This window comes from Gossypium hirsutum, chromosome D04 (assembly GCF_007990345.1).
Source record: "Gossypium hirsutum isolate 1008001.06 chromosome D04, Gossypium_hirsutum_v2.1, whole genome shotgun sequence".
Lineage (NCBI taxonomy): Eukaryota > Viridiplantae > Streptophyta > Magnoliopsida > Malvales > Malvaceae > Gossypium > Gossypium hirsutum.
Genome location: NC_053440.1, coordinates 13,206,380 through 13,224,831, shown reverse-complemented (window position 1 = coordinate 13,224,831; position 18,452 = coordinate 13,206,380). Strand labels below are relative to the sequence as shown.

Sequence of the window (18,452 nt, the reverse complement as noted above, 5' to 3'; positions counted from 1 at the left end):
TCTATGAACCATGTAGATGTAGAGATAAAAGGGGATGTGGAAAAAGGGGATTGGAGATTTACAGGTTTTTATATATCTTTGTTTGCTCGGAATATGAGCGAGCCGTTGAATGTCTTTAAGAATTTGGGGAATTTCCAAAATCTTCCATGGTTAGTGTGCGGGGACTTTAATGAAATTATGTATTTTTTTAAGAAAGTGAGAGGTATTCTAAGGGATGAATAGAGAATTGAGACATTTTGGGAAGTTTTGGAGGACTGTCGCTTTCTGGATATAGGATATTCTGGGATATGGTTTACATGGGAGAGAGGAAATCTACCATAAACAAATATTCAGGAATGATTGGATAGAGGTGTGGCAAATGTTAGGTGGTTGGATAGATTTCCAAATTCCAGTATTCAACACTTACCCCATTCTTTTTCTGATCATTGCCCATTTTTAGTTCATACTAATATAGGTGGAAATGTTAAGGGTAATAAAAAATTCCGTTTTGAAGCATGGTGGACAATGAAAGAGTCTTTCGAAATAGAAATAAAATGAGTTTAGGAATCGATCAAATGAGATATATTTACTAAAATTGAAAGTATTCAAGTAGAACTGGGAAGTTGGGAAAGAGAGATAAAGGAAAAAAAACATTGTTTGAAAAAATCTTTGACTAGGAAATTGAAGCAACTGTTAGCCTCAGATCAGGATGATGAGAATTTGGTAGACCTTATTGACACTAGTTCATTTAAACTGAGAGATTGATAAGGATGAAGCTTTCTAAGAACAAAGAGCGAGAGTCAATTAGTTAAAGTTAGGGGATAGAAACATAAATTTTTTCTACAATTATACCTCAAATAGCATGAAAAAGAATATGGTTAAACGTTTGGAGTATGAAGATGGAAGGGTTACTAGGGAGGAAGCGGAGATGGCAAAAACTGCAAGGGTTTTTTTTAGGATTTATTTACGACAAAGGGAATGGGTGAATTAACTCATATTCTGTCTGAGGTGGGGATGTGTATTTCTGATAACTTAAATTTGATGTTAATAGGGACATACACGGAGGAAGAAGTCTATGTGGCCTTGAAAGATATGGGTCCAACTAAGGTACCAAGTTTGAATGGCTTTCTAGCTTTATTTTATCAATGATATTGGCACATTGTGAGACGAGATGTAAGCCTCTATTGTTTGGATGTTTTAAATAATGGTAAGGATCTTGACCCTGTGAATGTTACAAACATTGTTCTCATACCAAAAATCCGTCATCCTACTAATATGACGAATTTTAGACTCATCAGCTTATGTAATGTTTTATACAAGATAATTGCAAAAATTGTAGCCAATCAATTCCAAAAGACTCTTAATGTTTGCATTGATAGTGCTCAAAGTGTATTTGTGTCAGGACGTTTGATTTCAAATAATGTATTGCTTGCATATGAGATACTACATACTTTTAGAAATTAGCGAATTAGACGAAGGGGATTTATGGCTTTAAAATTAAACATGAGCAAGGTATATGACCGAGTTGAGTGGGGTTTTCTAATGGCAATGATGGAATAAATGGGTTTTGCACAAGCCTAAGTGGATATGGTAATAAAGTGTGTCTCAACGATCTCCTATTCTATTAGTATTAATGGGATCATGGGAGAGTTTTTTCGACCTTCTAGAGGTTTAAGACAAGGAGAAACTTTAAGTCCATTTTCTATTTCTTATTTGCAGTGAGAGACTATCTTCTCTCATGAGACTTGTGGTTGGAGAGGGCCTGACAAAAGGACCAAAGGTGAGTAGGAATAGACCTAAAATTTCACATATACTATTTACAGATGATTGTGTTCTTTTTAGGGAGGCTTTAGAGAGGGGTGTACATGCATTTAAATAGGTTTTGGAAGAGTATGAAGTTTGTTCAAGTTAGTGTGTGAATTTTGAAAAATCTACGATTTTTTATAGTGCAAATACTTCTGAAATGGTTAGGATGCAACTAGTGATGGAATTGGGAGTTTGATACTCAAATAATCCAAAAAGATACCTAGACCTTCCTAATGTGGTGGGAAGAAATAAAAAAGTTTCATTTCAGATCTTGAAGGATCAGATGAAAAGGAAAATTGACAGGTAGAGTACGAGATTTCTTTCCCAATGGGGCAATGAAGTATTTATAAATTCAGTATTACAAGCCATACCGACATACTGTATGGCATATTTCTTATTGTCGAAATCTGTGTGGGGAAATGGAAAGTATTGTTGCAAGATTTTCGTGGAAGAAGGGTCATGGACGTAAGGGAATTCACTGGTGCGGATGGAGAATAATGTGCAATTTGAAAGAGGAAGGGGGTTAGGATTTAGAAGTTTCGAGAAATTTAATGTGGCTCTCTTAGCCATACAAGGGTGGAGACTTATTAATCATCCCGATTCTTTAGTACCACGAGCTTTGAAAGCTAAGTATTACCCTCAATCTGATTTTTACAATGCTAGTTTAAGACATGAGGCATTGTATACTTGGAGAAGTATCTGGTCAGCAAAGAAGGTGTTGTGCAATGGGATTGGATGGAGAGTGGGTACGGGAGATAGGATTTCAATTGTTAATCATGCATGGATCCCCGGTTCAACTAATTATAAATTAAGCAATGAGGTTAGAAATGATAATTATATACTTGTTGATTTATGTGATAGTGAAATTAGAGAATGGATGAGGGATTGTAATTTGGGTACCTTTTCGAGTGTTGACATAGGTAGAATACTGAGAATCCCTTTGGCTTGTACTCCTTATGCAGATGTGATGATGTGGAGAGGTGAACCTTCGGGGGACTTTTCTGTGCGAAGAGCCTATAAACTATTACAAACTGGTATTTCTACCCCTAATTTAAATGAGATAAGACCAATGCTAGAGATTTCTATAGGAAACTATAGAGCTTAAAGCTTCCAACTAAAATTAAAATTACAATATGGTGAATCTTGAAAGATTATATTCTTACTTTTAGAAATTTGCACTATAAACGAATCGTGTCAAATATGATATGCCCGAGATGTTATAATGCTACTGAAAATTTAGACCACATCTTTCGTGGTTGCCCTGTTACATTTGAAGTCTGGATGTTATTGGGGTTTCATGTAATGGTGTCAAATTTTGTCTAGGAATTTTTTGATTGGCTTACCTGGGTCGTTAAAGAATGTTCGGTTACCAAAATGTCTAGGAATTTTGTGTTGCACTATGAAGCCTGTGGACAGAGAGAAACAAGAAGTGCACGAAAAAGTCAGTGAAACAAGTAGGGAGATTGCCAATTCTATTTCTTCCTACATAAGAAAATTGGAGATCAATGAGGAAATGTGAGGAAAGAAAATGGGAATCGCCTGTAAGAGCGAGAATTAAAATAAATTTTGACACGGCCTTTGATTAGGTTCATTCTAGATCAAGATCGGGAATTGTAGTTAAGAATGCTCTGGGCAAAGTTTTAGTATCTCGATCGATCCTACATGTCGATGTTGGAACAATTTTTGCAACCGAGGCGCTCGCGTGTTCATGGGCAATACAAACGAGTTTAGAAATAGGGTTAACAGAAGCAGTTATAAAGGGAGACTCATTTACAATCATCAAGAAATGCAACAACGATATACATGATAGATCTGAAATAAACACCTACATCCGAAACATCAAACAGAAGCTAAACAGTTTTACTTTTATTAGGCTTAAACATGCAAATCATTTTGAAAATTAGTTAGCCCATCTTTTAGCAAATGAGAGTTTGAGATCTGGTGAGAGCTTTTACTTGGAAGATGTTGTCCCGAGTTATGCGAAGAGAACAATGGAAGTTGAATGGGTGCGAGAGTCGGACTGAGGAGGATCGGAAGCAAATTTTTCCAACCTTGGAGAAAGGAGAAAGGATGAAAACTTCTTTTGTAACTTCTAAATATCTGCAAAATGGGGGTTAGGAAATCATCAGTTATTGAAACGACATTTAAGGGGATTGTGATGGTCTTTTCCTATTTGGCTAGGCTAGTTTGTTTCTTTTTGTTTGTTTTTGGATTTTTGTTGCTTCTTTAGTTTTGGGCTCGATGAGATTGGGCCAGTTCTTTTCCATTGTTTTTTTTATTTCTTTTATCAATAAAGCCTAATCTTTCAATAAAAAGAAAAAGAAAAAGATATTAACACATTTGTATTATTTCGAGAAATACTTTTTTTAATTAATGATTTTATTTTAAAATGTAATTTGAATATATAACCCATATTAAATATTAACATAACATAGAAAACAAAAACCTAACAAATTAAAATATTACATATATTTAGATTAAAGTTTCAAAAATGGATAATATTTATATACCAAATATAAACATTAAAACATTTACATTAGCATTTGTAATTTAAAGTGAATGAAAAATGAGGGAAGAAAAATAGAGAGATGAAAAAGTAATAATGTTTCAAGAAGTGCTTTTGGCTCAAGAAAAGCTAAAAAATTTAGCTTTTGAGTAAAAATGTTTTTGAAAAGCCACTCCTTTGGGCCAAAAGTTACTTGTTTAACATAAATTTTCTTCCAAAAGTACTTTTTAAGCCAAAAGTGTTTTTTTTAAGCATTGCTAAACACAATCTTGGTTCAAAGAGGTTAATGGTGTTAAAAATGATAGGTGACACACCCAACCAATGAGAATGCATTATGTGGTATTCCTTTATACATGACGATTAATAATGTGGCATCCATTTTAAAAAATATAAATTCAATAAATAAAAAATTATAAAAATTATTAAATTTAAAATTTTCAAAACATATTATATATTAGTTATATAAGTTAAAAAAATTATAAAAACATTATATGAAATATAAAACATTATCAAATTCACAAGTAAAAAAAGTCTGCTACCCTAGCACACCTTTGTCTGCTGCCACTAGCAAGAGTTTTTAAGTTTTTTCATTATTTGTTTTTTCCTTAATACTTTCCCCTTTGTTATCTGTGGCCTGTGTAAGTCCTTCTCTTGCAACAGGAATTGTGAAACCACAAAAGCTGAAAAAACTTTTACCTGCAAAGTATGGAGAATGAGTTAGCCCAATTGTCGATTAATGATGAAGATGAGGAAATTATTCACATCCCAACAGATCCAAGCACGGAAAATAGGGGTGAGACCACTCAACTAGTAGGATGTTTTCTCACAGCAAGCACGATCCACTTCCCAGCAATGAAAAGTACAATGGCGAATCTGTAGCATCCGGTTAAGGGAGTACGAATCTGTGATCTGGGAGAAAAAAGGTATTTGTTTCAGTTCTTTCATGTCATGGATATGAACAGGGTTTTGAAATGTTCGCCTTGGACCATTAATAACCATCTGCTGGTGCTTTACAAATTGGAATTAGGGGAGGATCCACTACAACTCCCTCTAGTTCTGATACCTTTTTGGGTTTAGGTTCATGATGTCCCTATTGGCCTTTTTTCTGAAATCCTGGCTGCCCAGTTAGGTAATTTCTTGGGGAATTTCATAGAACATGATGTATCATATTTGGGAAAAGAAAACAAGAACTTTATGAGAATTAGAGTTCAAATCGACATAAGGCGTCCTTTGAAAAGGAGGAAGAAAATATCATTTGGTGGAAAATGTTCATATGTCACCTTTAAATATGAACGTTTATCTTTGTTCTGTTTCTATTGTGGAAGACTGGAGCATAATGACTTTTTTTGCGAGGCAAAAATGAACCTTGGAATGGAAATTGCAGAAATGGGCTAGGACTTATCTATCCGAGCACAATCACGGAAGTCATTATCAATAAACAATATCTAGCTAAGGGAGGAAGGAGATGGCGATAACAGAGGAACTGATGCAGAATTTGGAGGTCTCAAAATGGGCCAGAAGCACCCGGGGTGGAAAATAAAATATGGGAAATCTGTTGATCCAGTTCTTGGCTTTAATTTGGAGGGAGGTTCATTATACGCGGTACGAGGAAAGGAGAATTTAACCCCTAATGTAATGGATCAGGATCTAGAAGATGTAGCTCTAGTAGGGAAAAAGGGGACGAAAAGGCCTAGAGGGGAAAATGAAGATATAACAGGAAGAGAAGAAATGAGAAACATATTGGCAAATTGGAGAATGGTGGATCCTAATCATTTATCATCGGCGGCTACCAAATGGCAAGCCGACCGGAAGCAATAAAAATACTGAGTTAGAATGTCCGTGGATTGGGGAGTCTACGGATAGTTCGATGGCTTCAGCATACGCTGAGGACTTATAATCCCCAAATTGTCCTTTATGGATACTAAGCTTTGCAGAAACCGAATGGAAAGAATTAGACGAAGATGTGGATTTGGGAATGGAATTGATGTTGATTCGAAGGGCTCTAGAGAAGGTTTGTGTCTAGCATGGCAAAATAATATCAATGTTACGCTTTAGAATTTCTCTAAAAGACACATTGACATGGTGGTGGATGATGATGAAAGAGATGTCAAATGGCGCTTTACTGGCTTTTATAGAACTCCATATGCGCAAGATAGAGAAGCTTTATGGACTGTTTTGAAAAATCTCCATAAAGAGGAATACACCCCTTGGCTTGTCTGTGGAGATTTTAATGAAATAATGTATGAATTCGAAAAAAAAAAGAGAGGCTTGCCAAGAGATGAAAGAAGAATGGAGTTGTTCCGAGAAGCTTTAGATTTTTGCCAACTATCCAATGTGGGATACTCTGGTAGATGGTTCACTTGGGAGAGAGGAAACTTACCAGAAACGAACATTCAAGAGCGTCTGGATAGGGGTGTCGCTAATAAGAATTGGATTTCCATGTTTCCTGCGGTATGAGTTGAACACTTGTACACTCTTTTTTTGATTATTGTCCTATTTTCGTCAACACAAATAAGGAAGACCAACGGGAAAAAGCAAATCAATTCAAATTTGAAGCCTCATGGATCGTGGAAGACTCATTTTTCGATGAAGCTAAACATTTATGGGGGATGGTGTCTGGAGAATTTCTGAAGAAAATGGAAACTTTTAAGAAAGGGTTTGTAAACTGGGCGAAACAGGTGCAAAGAAATAAACAGGGGAGAAAAGAATTTCTCACAGCCAAACTATCAACATTGATTGAAGCTGAAAGGGATAATTCTAATCTAGCTGAGATGATTGACACAAAGATCCAGCTTAACTTCGAAATTGAAAAAGATTAAACTTATTGGGAACACCGAGCTAGACTAAATTGGCTAAAACTTGGAAACAGGAATACAGCCTTTTTTCACAGTCAAGTAACACAAAGAAGAAAGAAGAATTTGATAAGCAAGCTACAAAACAGCAGCGGGCAGGAAACGAATGATATTCAGGAGATGAAAAGTATTGTACAATTCTATTTTCAAAATCTGTTCTCTTTAGAAAATCAAATGAATTATGAACGTCTACTCTCGGGAATTGATCGGTGTATCTCAGAGGACGATAACAGGAAACTTATAGCGAATTATACAAAAGAAGAAGTGAGAGAGGCCTTATTTGAAATGCATCCCACGAAGGCACCTCGCAAAGATGGATTCCCTGCTCTTTTTTACCAGAAATGTTAGCACTTTATAGGAGATGAGGTGGCTGCTTTTTGCCTACACCTCATCAATGGAGAAATGGAGGTCAGTCAAATTAACTCAACTTATATTGTTCTTATCCCAAAAATCAAAAACCCCTCTAATATGACCCATTTTAGGCCTATTAGCTTATGCAATGTTATTTATAAAATCATGGCTAAAGCAATAGCAAACAGATTTAGAGGTGTCATAGACAAATGCATTGACAGTGCGCAAAGTGCCTTCGTACCAGGTAAATTAATCTCAGATAATATTTTGCTCGCTTATGAGTTATTGCACACACTTAAACAAAAAAGAATGGGGAAAAAGGGATACATGGCGGTTAAGCTTGACATAAGCAAAGCTTATGACAGAGTTGAATGGAGATTTATTAAGGAAACAATGCTGCGGATGGGATTTGATCAAAAATGGGTCACCTCTATCATGAATTTCATGTCTACAGTTTCTTATCAAGTAGTGCTCAATGTAAGTGTTGGAAGAACTTTCCGTCCAACAAGAGGGCTTCGACAAGGCGATCCTTTGAGCCCGTTTCTCTTCTTAATATGTGGAGAAGGACTATCTAGTCTAATGAGAATAAACGCTAGAGAAGGTCTTCTAAAGGGAGTCAAGGCAACCAGAAGTGGTCCACAGGTAACACATTTACTATTTACGGATGATTGCATTTTATTTGGAGAAGCATCGAGGAAAGGAGCCTTTGTACTCAAGGAAATTCTTAGCGGGTATAAAAGATGTTCGGGTCAATGTGTGAATTTTTCCAAATCGACCGTCTTCTTTAGCAAAAATATAATTGAAGAGGAAAGACATCTAATCGTCAATTTATTGGGAGTTCGAAGTTCAGATGAGCCAGAAAGATACTTGGGCTTGCCAAACATGGTAGGTCGAAAAAAGAAGCAATCTTTTCAAGCCTTAAAAGGCAGATTGGAACAACAGATAGAAAATTGGAGTACTCGTTTTTTATCGCAAGGTGGAAAAGAGATATTCATAAAGGCAGTGCTACAAGCCATACCGACATACTCAATGGTTTGTTTTCTACTTCCGAAGTCACTATGTGAAGAAATGGAGAGTATTGTTGCGAGATATTGGTGGCAAAAGAATCAAGGAAAAAAGGGAATCTATTGGTGCTCTTGGAAAAACCTTTGCTATTTAAAGGAAAACGACGGGTTGGGTTTTCGTAATTTTAATAAGTTTAATATCGCATTGTTAGCCAAGCAGGGTTGGCGATTGTTTAATAACCCAAATTCACTTTTAGCCAGAGTACTTAAAGCTAAATATTACCCAAGATCCAGTTTCCTAAATTCACAGTTGGGAAACTTACCATCTCTTACCTAGAGAAGTATTTGGGCAGTGAAAGGACTCCTTCTTGATGGTCTCATCTGGAGAGTCGAGAGAGGAGACGCAATATCTATATGGGATGATCGTTGGATACTAGGGATGGAACCTGAGATGTGGCAAAATAAAAGAGACAATGGTTAGTTAGCTGTGGTTTCTGATCTTATTGATAACATAAACAAGAAGTGGAAGAAAGTTAATTTCGACTACCTTTCAAAAGGAAATTTCTCAAAAAATACTGCAAATTCCTCTTGCGAAAACGGATTGTGAAGACATGAAAGTGTGGAAAGGGGAACTCTCCGGAGAATTTACAGTTAGAAGTGCCTACAAACTATTATAAGAAGCTAGCTTGGATCATTATAACTATTTAATACAGGTCGAAACTAAAGATTTCTACAGAAAATTATGGAATTTACAATTACTAACAAAAATCCTAATTCTCATATGGCGAATTTCCTGGAACTACATCCCTTCACTAGTTAATATCAGATATAAGAGAGTGACCACTAATGTAAGGTGTCCACGATACTGTTCTGCAGAAGAAGATAGCTTCCATGTGTTTAGGCAATGTCCTATAAGCACGGATGCATAGATCAGTCTCAATATGTCATGGGTAACAGAACATGCAGATCAGAGTGTATGGGCATGGCTCACCTGGGTATTCAGCAGAGGTACAAAGGAGTAGATCTGAGTATTTTTTTGTGCCTTATGGGTTATCTGGAGCTCGAGAAATCAAATGATCCACAAGAGGAAGTATACATCAGGAAGGGATCTAGCTTTTAAAATACAGAGTTATCTAATAGAGCTTGAAGGAGTGCGAGAAAGAAAACTTACCTCTACGGCCGTTAGATCCGAACAAAGAGAGGTGGAGCTACGGGAGTCTATACAGTTTGATGCAGCTTTTGATATCAACAACTCTAGATCAGCGTCAGGAATGGTAGCCCGAGGTCAGAATGGGGAAATCACAGTCTCAAAGTCTACTCTTCACTCCAACGTTTCCTCTCCATTTGTAGCAGAAGCATTAGCATGTTTAGAGGCAACCAAATTAGGCATAAGCATGGGCTTAAACTCAGTCACGATGATGGGGGATTCGAAAACAATAATCAACAAATGCAAAACAAAAGCTAGAGATAAATCGATTCTAGGAGCAATTATTGATGATATTCAGAGCAACAAAACCCGATTCCAAAAAAAATGTTTTTCGATTCATCCAAAGAACAGAGAACGTTGAAGCACATACCTAACGAAAGAGGCATTAAGAAAAGGGGAAGAAAGATACCTGGTGGGAGAGACGAGAGAAGAACACCGGATCTAAGAGGGAGATGGCCACAAAATTCTGATTGAAGGAAGTTGATGAAGAGGAAATGAAACGGAAAAAGATAGCTAAAGCATAAGATTTCTTTGAAATTGCTATCATCTGAAAAGCCTAGCGTTTATGAAATGAAAAGTTGGAAAATAATGGAGGCCAGACTGTTTGATTTGACTGGGAAATGACGATTCTATTTCTGCATTCATTTAGGCTTCATTTTCTATTTTTGTTTTTGCGGGCTTCTCAAACCCTTTAAGTATCCCATGTTTTATTTTTAGATCAGCCCAGCACTGTTGTGGTTTTGTTTTGAACTTTAATACTTTATTCCCTTAATAATAGCCCAGCCAATTATTCAAAAAAAAAAACATTATCAAATTCAAAAAAAAATTCTTTTAAAATATATCAATCGTATAAAATAAAAAAAATTATAAAAACAATAAAAGCAAAAAAATATGGTTGTAAGATAAAATGGAGGCATAAAGCATCCGATATTTACCGGAGTAGGTGCAAGTAATATGAGCAGTGTTAGTTGTCCGCTCTCTATTTATTTATTGGTATTTCCGTTAACATGACTCTTCCCTCCAACCCAAACCTATTCCCTGCTTGCTTCCGCGTGTAAGGTTCCCATTTCTTCCTTTTCACTTTCATTTTCAAAACACTCTCTGAACCTTCATACCCATTTCTTCTCCTTCTATTTCTTAATTAAGCTCCAATTTCCTCTTCTTTGTACATAGAACTGTGGTTTTAAGGGGAAAAAAACTTGAAAAGAGAGAGAGAGAGAGAGAGAGATGGGTTTTTCGAAGGAAGAGAAATCAAGAAGAATCCTGAGAGGTTTCAAAACAGTGTTCTTCTTGGTAACAATGGTGATTTCATTTCTTGTATTTTCTGCACCTGTTTTTCTTGTTATTGCTGATACAATTTTGCCTTCTGCTTTGCTTTCTGCTTCCCTGTCTCCTCCTTCACTCCAAACCCTATATTCCCATTTCACTAACTACGATTTCAGGAATTCTCTCATTGATATCCCTCTCATCTCCATCATCAGATCAGCTATTATAATCTGTAAGTGCACACCCCCAGCCCAAAAACTATCTTCTTCTTCTTCTTCTTTTATTTCTCAGGCGAACTTAACTTTTGTGTGATTGGTTTTAAATTTGGTGGTGTAGGTGTTTATAGTTTTTGTGATGGGCCTAAACTTTCCAGAGGACCATACCTTGGAACCACAATGATATGTTGTGTTTCATCTTTGATGTTTGTTTCGGTAAAAGCTTCATATGCATCGGGTTGGAGTAGTGGTAGAGAAGGGTCAGCCATGGAAACTGCTCTTTTCATTTGTTCACTGGCTCTGGCAATTGCGCATATAATTGTGGCTTATAGAACAAGTTGCAGAGAAAGAAGAAAACTCCTTGTCTACAAAATTGACATTGAAGCAGTAGGTTCCCTTCCCCCTCTCTCTCTGTAATTCCAGAACCTTAATCCATCTTTTTTGTTTTATTCTAGAAATTTGATGGTGAAGGAGAAGGAAAACTTCACCTATTTACACTAAAAACGGTTGAACTTCTAGAAAGTCAACTGTTTAATTAGTTTTATTCATAGAGGAGAGAGTGATTAATTTTAGGATATCTTGTAGGAGAAAGGTAAAAGTTGTGACCCATAATTTTAATAATAAAATTGAATATTGTTTGTGTACAGATTTCAGCTTGCAAGAATGGGTTTCCAAGGTATCCAAAGATCGTGAAGTAAATAATAGAAAAGTGGTCTCCATGTTAGGTTTCAGGTAATTTATTTTACTTGCTACCCTTTTTTCAATGATCATCAAACCACCTCCACACTTCATTTGTTTAGTACATTTCATCACATCAGATAACTGATTTTATTTTTCTTCTTGCAGATTCTTGTAAAGAAGTTGGTTGTATAGAAATGGGTGATGATGGTTGTGCAAATGGAAGACTATGATTTTGAGGATAAATCATAGCTCATACATCTAACATTCTTTTTATTCTTCATTTTCACTGTACAGTTTATATATATATAATGTTTTAAAGAGATCAAACAAATCTAATTCTTAGAGTTTGCTAAATTAAAATTTTAAAACTATAAACATTTTTGGGTATACTAGTTTAGAATATAATTAGATTATTTAATAAATGTAAATTTTAAATTTTTAAAAGTAAAATACTTAGTACATAATACAATTTTAAAGGAAATAAAATAAAAATAATTGAAAAACTTTTACTCATATGTAACTCATTATCTACTTTTACTTTTTTTCTGAAAAAGTTTTTTTTTTTTTTTTGCTATGGATGATCAAAAGTATAAATTAAATCACTCAAAATATCAATAGCTTATTAAACCATTCCTAAATTTTAATTTTGTATTAATTTATAATGGGATAATGACATATTTGATACCTAAACTTTTGAAAAAGTCGATTTTGGTACATTAACTTTAACATTGTTTATCAATGCGGTACCTTTAACGTACTGTGTTAATTTTTACTGGTCAGGACACGTGGCCCAATTGTATAGTAGCGCGTTTCAGTTACGTCATATTTTTAAAAAAATTGAACCAAGGGCCTGAGATTAAATATCCCTTTAAGTTTTTAATTTAAATAAAATATCCTTTTAAATAGATTTTTAATTAATTAAATTAAATTAACATATCTTCCTCTCGTCAATTCCCTTTTTCGTCTCTTCCTTCTTCCATAAACAGACCTAGCTGTCGTCCGGCCTCCGTTCAACCCAAGATTAGGACCGAAAGATTCGCCTCTTTCTCTTCTTTCTAGTTCCCCGATTAGCTTTCTCGAAAAGCTTACTGAAATTTTGAGAAATTTTCACAATCTTTATAATCTTCCAAGCCTCGATCTAAAAACCCGGCTGTTGAATCATCATGGAAGTTCGGTCGTGACTTCTCGTCACCGCTTTCAATGTCCTAACTACTGTTCGGATTTTTAGAATGATGCTTGAACCTCAAGAACCTAGAAAGGCGAAATGGATCTTCGTTTTGATTTTCTTCTCATCATTTTCTTTTGGTTTGGTTTTGTGTTGTAATGGATTGATGAGTTTTGTGATTTTTCTTGCGTTCATTTCAGGAAATAGGTGTAGTTGTGAATGGCTAAAGAAATTGGTTTTGGGAGTTGAGAGTTAATAGCAGTGGGCGATGTTATTAGAATTGGAGATAGTAGTGTTGTTAAATTTCTATTCGAAATATTCTTCCCAAAGGGGAATTCAAAAATGAAATTTAAATCAATTCATTGCAAAATGGTTGTTTATTAGTACCAAGAAATGCCCAAAAATGTTGGTTTAGAGGAAAAGATGAATTTGGAAAATTTCAAAAGAAATTAATATGTTTTTTATTTGGAGGAAAAGTAATTAGTTTTGAAGATTTAACAAAATGGTTATTTAATCGGTGCATAATTTAAAATAAAAAATTCTGAAAAAGTGACATGTGGCACACTATGCTTAGGCCATGCGTCTTGTTGAGTTTAAAATTAAAATCCACGACCTTTACAAATTCCCCTTTTAATTTTTCTTTAAACTTTTGGGTTTTTTTATATGTTACAAAAAAAAAAACAGATTTATTGTTTATATCTACTTCCTTTTGGGTTTTTTTCCTTCATTAAAACTCAAGTTATTTTAAAATAAAAAGAACATCTTCTTTTTAGAAATAATAAAAAATATTTTATTTTTAATAAAATTGGGAACCTAATATTTTTAAAAAATCAATAAAGCCTTGACAATATTAATAAGGTTCGAGGGGCATTAGTATAGGTAAAATGCCATGTATGAGTTCTCCTTAGATATTTTGATTTTAAGTTTCACCCCTAACTAGATTTATTGTATTGAATTTATTTTAATTTCAATTGACTGAAAATGTATTTTTTTTATGATTATATTTGTATCTGTGATATGTATTATTTATGCTTTATATTTGTACATATAATTATACCAGTAATTATACTTGTAAAACACTTTTAAAAAATTTAAAAAATTATTGTGCTTTGTATTAAGTTTATTTTAATTATAGTTATGATTTATTCTATTTTTAATTAGTAATACTTTTTATTGCGTTTATTCTAATTTTAGTTAATTAGATATATAATATTTATAATTTATATTTGTACTTGTAATTATTTAAAATGTCATTAACTAACTTAATGTCACGAGTCAACTTCACACCAATTTGGTTGTGAAATTATTAAAGTGTCCTTACTTTAAAGGGTAATTGATATTATTATAAGTGTATTTTCATACTTTTATATAATCTTAAAATAAAACAACCAAAAAAAAATTGTTTGGAAATAAAACACATGACTAACAAATCTATAGAAAAAAACCGTACCACTCCACTAATAATCATTTGCTGATATATTTTTTTACTATAAAATATTTTTGTTCTCCCACATCATGGGTGTGATAAAATCTAATACAAACAACTGTACTTGTAAACTATTTAAAAACATGATTATGTTTTATATTGAGTTTATTATAATTTTAATTGATTGAATATATATTATTATAATTTATACTTGCACTTGCCATTATACTAGTATCTATACTAATATTTGAACCATTGACCGAGTTGGTATCACAGCTTAACCGATCACCAGCTCAATTAAGAAAATTACAAAAATATATTTTTATGTATAAATAAATTATATTATTATGAGCTTATTTTTGTCTTGTTATATTTTTAATAAAATTTTGCATATTGTGAGATTTAGATCCATGTCACCAACATTTATAAATTTGTTCTTTACCACTTGAACCAATTTTTTATTGACTTGCTTATTTATATATATATATTTCAATGTTATTACACAGATCATTTTCATCCATATTGTTTGTATGTATTGATAATGTTATTGATTGAGTTAATACCACAAACCAACTTAATACCAACTTAGGAAAAATGATAATATTCTTAATTTGATGTATTTACCTATTTAAATTTCAATTTACTTACCATTTAAATTAAATTTTATTTTAATTTTGTACATATTATTTATTATCTTTTAAATGATTTTTATGTCCGTTTTATATTTAGAGTTTGTAACCGTCTTTCATAACAATATTATTAATTTTATTTCATTATTTATTATGGGTTATATTTTAAATATAAGATTTCTACTTCATATGAAATTTCAAATATTTTTAAAGTGATTGGAAAGAAATTTGAAGGGTTAAAACTTATAAGTGATAAGCTTCGTTGGTCCACATTTATGGCTAAATGAACTAATTGAACACATGAAAGCTTTCTCAAAACCGTAGACAAAGTGAGAGAAGCCAAGTCAGGTAAAGCAATAAAAAAGAAAAGAAAATTCAACATTCCCAAAGTCCAAAGTTTTATCTTTTCTGTGCAATTATAATTTCCTTTTTCTTTTATTTCACATGCAATCCATTTATTTCCTTCAATTCTTACTGCTCTTTTCATCAATAATCAATCTGTTGCTTCTTTTTTTGTGATTAAAATCAGGTCTTGGTATTCAAAGCTTTCCATTTTCCCTTTTTGATATCCAAAAATACATTCTTTCTTTTTTATTTCTTTTCTTAGTTTTGGAAAGATCTGGTAGGTGGTGGATAGATGGGGAGGTTATTTGTGGTGAACCTTGAAGGGAAAGTTTATAGCTGCAAGCACTGCAAAATCCATCTTGCTCTTGTTGATGATATTCTTTCCAAGGTTGTTCTTTTTTATATATATTTTTCTTAAAATTTGATTCCCTTTGACTCTTTGCCTGTTATGCTTGTGAAATTTTCGTCTGGGTGTTTTTAATTTGCTTGATTTTACCAAGTTTATGTAATGATGATTTTGATTATGATTTGGGTATATCTAATTTCATAGCATTTATTACTAGGAGTAGTGTTTAATACAAACAATTCTTTTTTGATGAACTTTATAATTGATGGGACTCCATGATTGATTAGATTGAAAAACTAGGAATTTGGATAATCCATGTTGGTCTTGCAGGAATCATTTACTTTCTTTGTGTAAGTTCAATGGTTCTTTTTAAGCGTAGATGTTAACATATAAAGGATAAAGTGGATGCTGGGAGGATCTGGATTTATGTGTAATTGTTGTCTCTTTTTAAGCATGGATGTTTGCTTGGCGTCTTTGGAAGGGCTTGGCACTTTATGGTGATGGCAAATTGTTGGCCTTTGGGACAAATATGATGTTAAACATATATATATAGTATAATATATATGTATGTGAGTTCTTTCCCCTTATTCGAGGATTATATCCTCCAAAAGATGCAAAGTTTCCAAGTGTTTCTTTTAACTACAAAAACATGAACTCTGATCTTTATCTCTCACTTAATTTACATCTATAATATGATCTAAAATGATGAGCTTCCTTCTGTTACAATCGACACTTTATACTAACAATCGAGTTTGAGATATGCCACTTTAAAGACATGGTGAAGCCTCTTATGCACTAAAGTCCATGACTTGAATGTTAAAATGCATATACTTAAGAGACTTGAGAGCGGCTTAGTGGAAGAAAATATGGAGATCTGCTTAACTGCTAAAGTTCTAATTAATTTACCTTTAGTTTTGAGATGACAATTGGACAGTTGTATATTTAATATGCATATCGGCGTAGTTCATTATTGAGCTTTTCTTTTTCATTCCGTTCACATTGGTGTTAACAATTTTCATGGTGTCCCAAAAAAATTAGTTCGGGGTTCTCTTAGAGGCTTAGTTTCTAACAATGTGTTTTGCCTGTGTTCTTCTATTCAGTCCTTCCAGTCCAGGCATGGAAAAGCATATCTCTTCAGTAAGGTGTAAGTTTTCTTGATTTTAGGCACCTTATCATTATGTATGAATACTAAATCTGTCTAGAATTACACTGAACAGGACCAACACCTCTTAAGGCCTAACTATACCATAAGGTGCTGGTTACTTCTATTTGGATAAGCAATTAATCCGGTGTTTGTCAAGCCATGGTGTGCTTGTACTGTCTTGCATAACGCCTGAGATAAACTTTGCTTCTTGAATTCATTTTCCAATTCTAACCGTTTGTTTAGTTGCTTAGAGCAATGCAATAGCCTTCAATTGCTCAAAGCTCTCGTATGATTACGATTTTAGCCTTTTGAATCAAGGCAGGGTTTGCAGGTAGCTGCTTAAAAAAGTTGACTATGGTAGTCAGGGATGGACTCCATTGAAATCTTGCTTACATGATCTTTTGAGATAATGGGATTTGAAGTTATGCACAATTTTCGTTTTCTATGGATCAATAGGATCAATTCTTTCGTTATTTCGTAGGGTGAATGTTTCTGTTGGGGAGAAAGAAGATAGACTGATGATTACAGGGTTGCACACTGTAGCAGATATCTTCTGCATTGGGTGTGGATCAATTGTGGGATGGAAATATGTAAGCTTTACTGTTCCATATATGAAATTCAATCGTTTAATGTGACTTTACTCGTAGCTGTCAGTTACACGGGTAGTTTCTTTCAGGAATTTGCCCATGAGAAGAGCCAGAAGTACAAAGAAGGAAAATCCGTACTTGAACGGTGAGCAAAATAATCAGAAACATAGAGAGCACCATAGATTCTGGTTGGGGTGGGGGATGTTCTTAATACATGTGTCGGATATAGGATATATGAACCTCCAAATACATGGAAAACATTAGGGAAAAAAATAGAACATACATGTATTTGACACTCACACCTAATCCTAGTAACATGGCGCTTGACTAAGATATTCTGGATCATTCTATTGAGCAGGTTTAAGGTGTCTGGTCCTGATGGAAGCCATTATTGGGTTAGCCATGAAACACATGTTGGTGGAAGTGATGCAGATGATGTTTGATTAAATAATCAAAAATGCTGGTCAAATTCCAATTGTACATTCTTTAATCCCTTGAATCTCTCATACAAATCATCTGAATTCTTAAAAAAACTGGGCTATTTCTTATTCAAGCAGCTTGTTCGACTTGCTGTTATAAGACATGATTGGAAAGATTGAATTCCTGATTCTGATTTAGTTAATGTCAAAACTGGACTGAAGATATCATGTTTCAATTTGCAAAATTGAAGTTTCAGGTGTTGATATTGATGACTTATAGTAGGATTTCTATCGTTACACAGAATGTTATAACTTGCATTGCTTTTAATGTTACTCTAATTTAAACAAGTCATTGAAGCTAGACTGGTCTATGGAAGGATCATATTAGTTTTGGATCAAGTATTTCTGATTAAGTCTTTTCAAAATTTAAAAATTTCTAGTTATTCTCGGGTCATTTCATGTTTAGGTCATTTCAAGTCTGATTGTTCAAGTTTGGATCATTTTAGATTCGATTCATTTCATGT

General features: G+C 33.8%; 2 protein-coding genes and 1 long non-coding RNA gene across 4 annotated transcripts; 2 read left to right on the top strand and 1 right to left on the bottom strand.

The window, feature by feature from the left end:
- Positions 1–9,488: 9,488 nt before the first annotated feature.
- LOC121216353 (uncharacterized) lies at positions 9,489–10,331 on the bottom strand. Its single transcript, XR_005912524.1, has 2 exons — positions 9,670–10,331; positions 9,489–9,552 (listed from the first exon to the last, which is right to left on the bottom strand). It is a non-coding gene; the product is annotated as an uncharacterized lncRNA (long non-coding RNA).
- Positions 10,332–10,719: 388 nt separating this feature from the next.
- LOC107956829 (uncharacterized) lies at positions 10,720–12,194 on the top strand. The gene is made up of 4 exons (XM_016892333.2): positions 10,720–11,203; positions 11,308–11,573; positions 11,834–11,918; positions 12,033–12,194. The coding sequence occupies exons 1-3, from the start codon at positions 10,933–10,935 to the stop codon at positions 11,882–11,884; spliced, it is 588 nt and encodes a 195-aa protein (XP_016747822.2). The 5' UTR covers positions 10,720–10,932; the 3' UTR covers positions 11,885–11,918; positions 12,033–12,194.
- A 3,117-nt stretch (positions 12,195–15,311) lies between these two features.
- On the top strand, positions 15,312–18,192 carry LOC107955170 (protein yippee-like). 2 transcript variants are annotated; one of them, XM_016890897.2, is made up of 6 exons: positions 15,312–15,435; positions 15,695–15,820; positions 16,879–16,922; positions 17,404–17,512; positions 17,599–17,654; positions 17,868–18,192. In XM_016890897.2, the coding sequence occupies exons 2-6, from the start codon at positions 15,725–15,727 to the stop codon at positions 17,950–17,952; spliced, it is 390 nt and encodes a 129-aa protein (XP_016746386.1). In that variant the 5' UTR covers positions 15,312–15,435; positions 15,695–15,724; the 3' UTR covers positions 17,953–18,192. The 2 variants fall into 2 exon arrangements, with proteins under 2 accessions (XP_016746386.1, XP_016746387.1); XM_016890898.2 differs by having other exon boundaries at positions 15,348–15,435; positions 15,617–15,820.
- The last annotated feature ends 260 nt before the right edge of the window (positions 18,193–18,452 follow it).

Bases quoted from the DNA above. Each gene is read 5' to 3' on its own strand.
- LOC107956829 (XM_016892333.2), top strand. From the start codon at position 10,933: ATGGGTTTTTCGAAGGAAGAGAAATCAAGAAGAATCCTGAGAGGTTTC. The intron at 11,204-11,307 runs GTAAGTGCACAC...TTGGTGGTGTAG, and splicing joins CAGATCAGCTATTATAATCT to GTGTTTATAGTTTTTGTGAT. The intron at 11,574-11,833 runs GTAGGTTCCCTT...GTTTGTGTACAG, and splicing joins ACAAAATTGACATTGAAGCA to ATTTCAGCTTGCAAGAATGG.
- LOC107955170 (XM_016890897.2), top strand. From the start codon at position 15,725: ATGGGGAGGTTATTTGTGGTGAACCTTGAAGGGAAAGTTTATAGCTGC. The intron at 15,821-16,878 runs GTTGTTCTTTTT...TCTTCTATTCAG, and splicing joins TTGATGATATTCTTTCCAAG to TCCTTCCAGTCCAGGCATGG. The intron at 17,655-17,867 runs GTGAGCAAAATA...TCTATTGAGCAG, and splicing joins GGAAAATCCGTACTTGAACG to GTTTAAGGTGTCTGGTCCTG.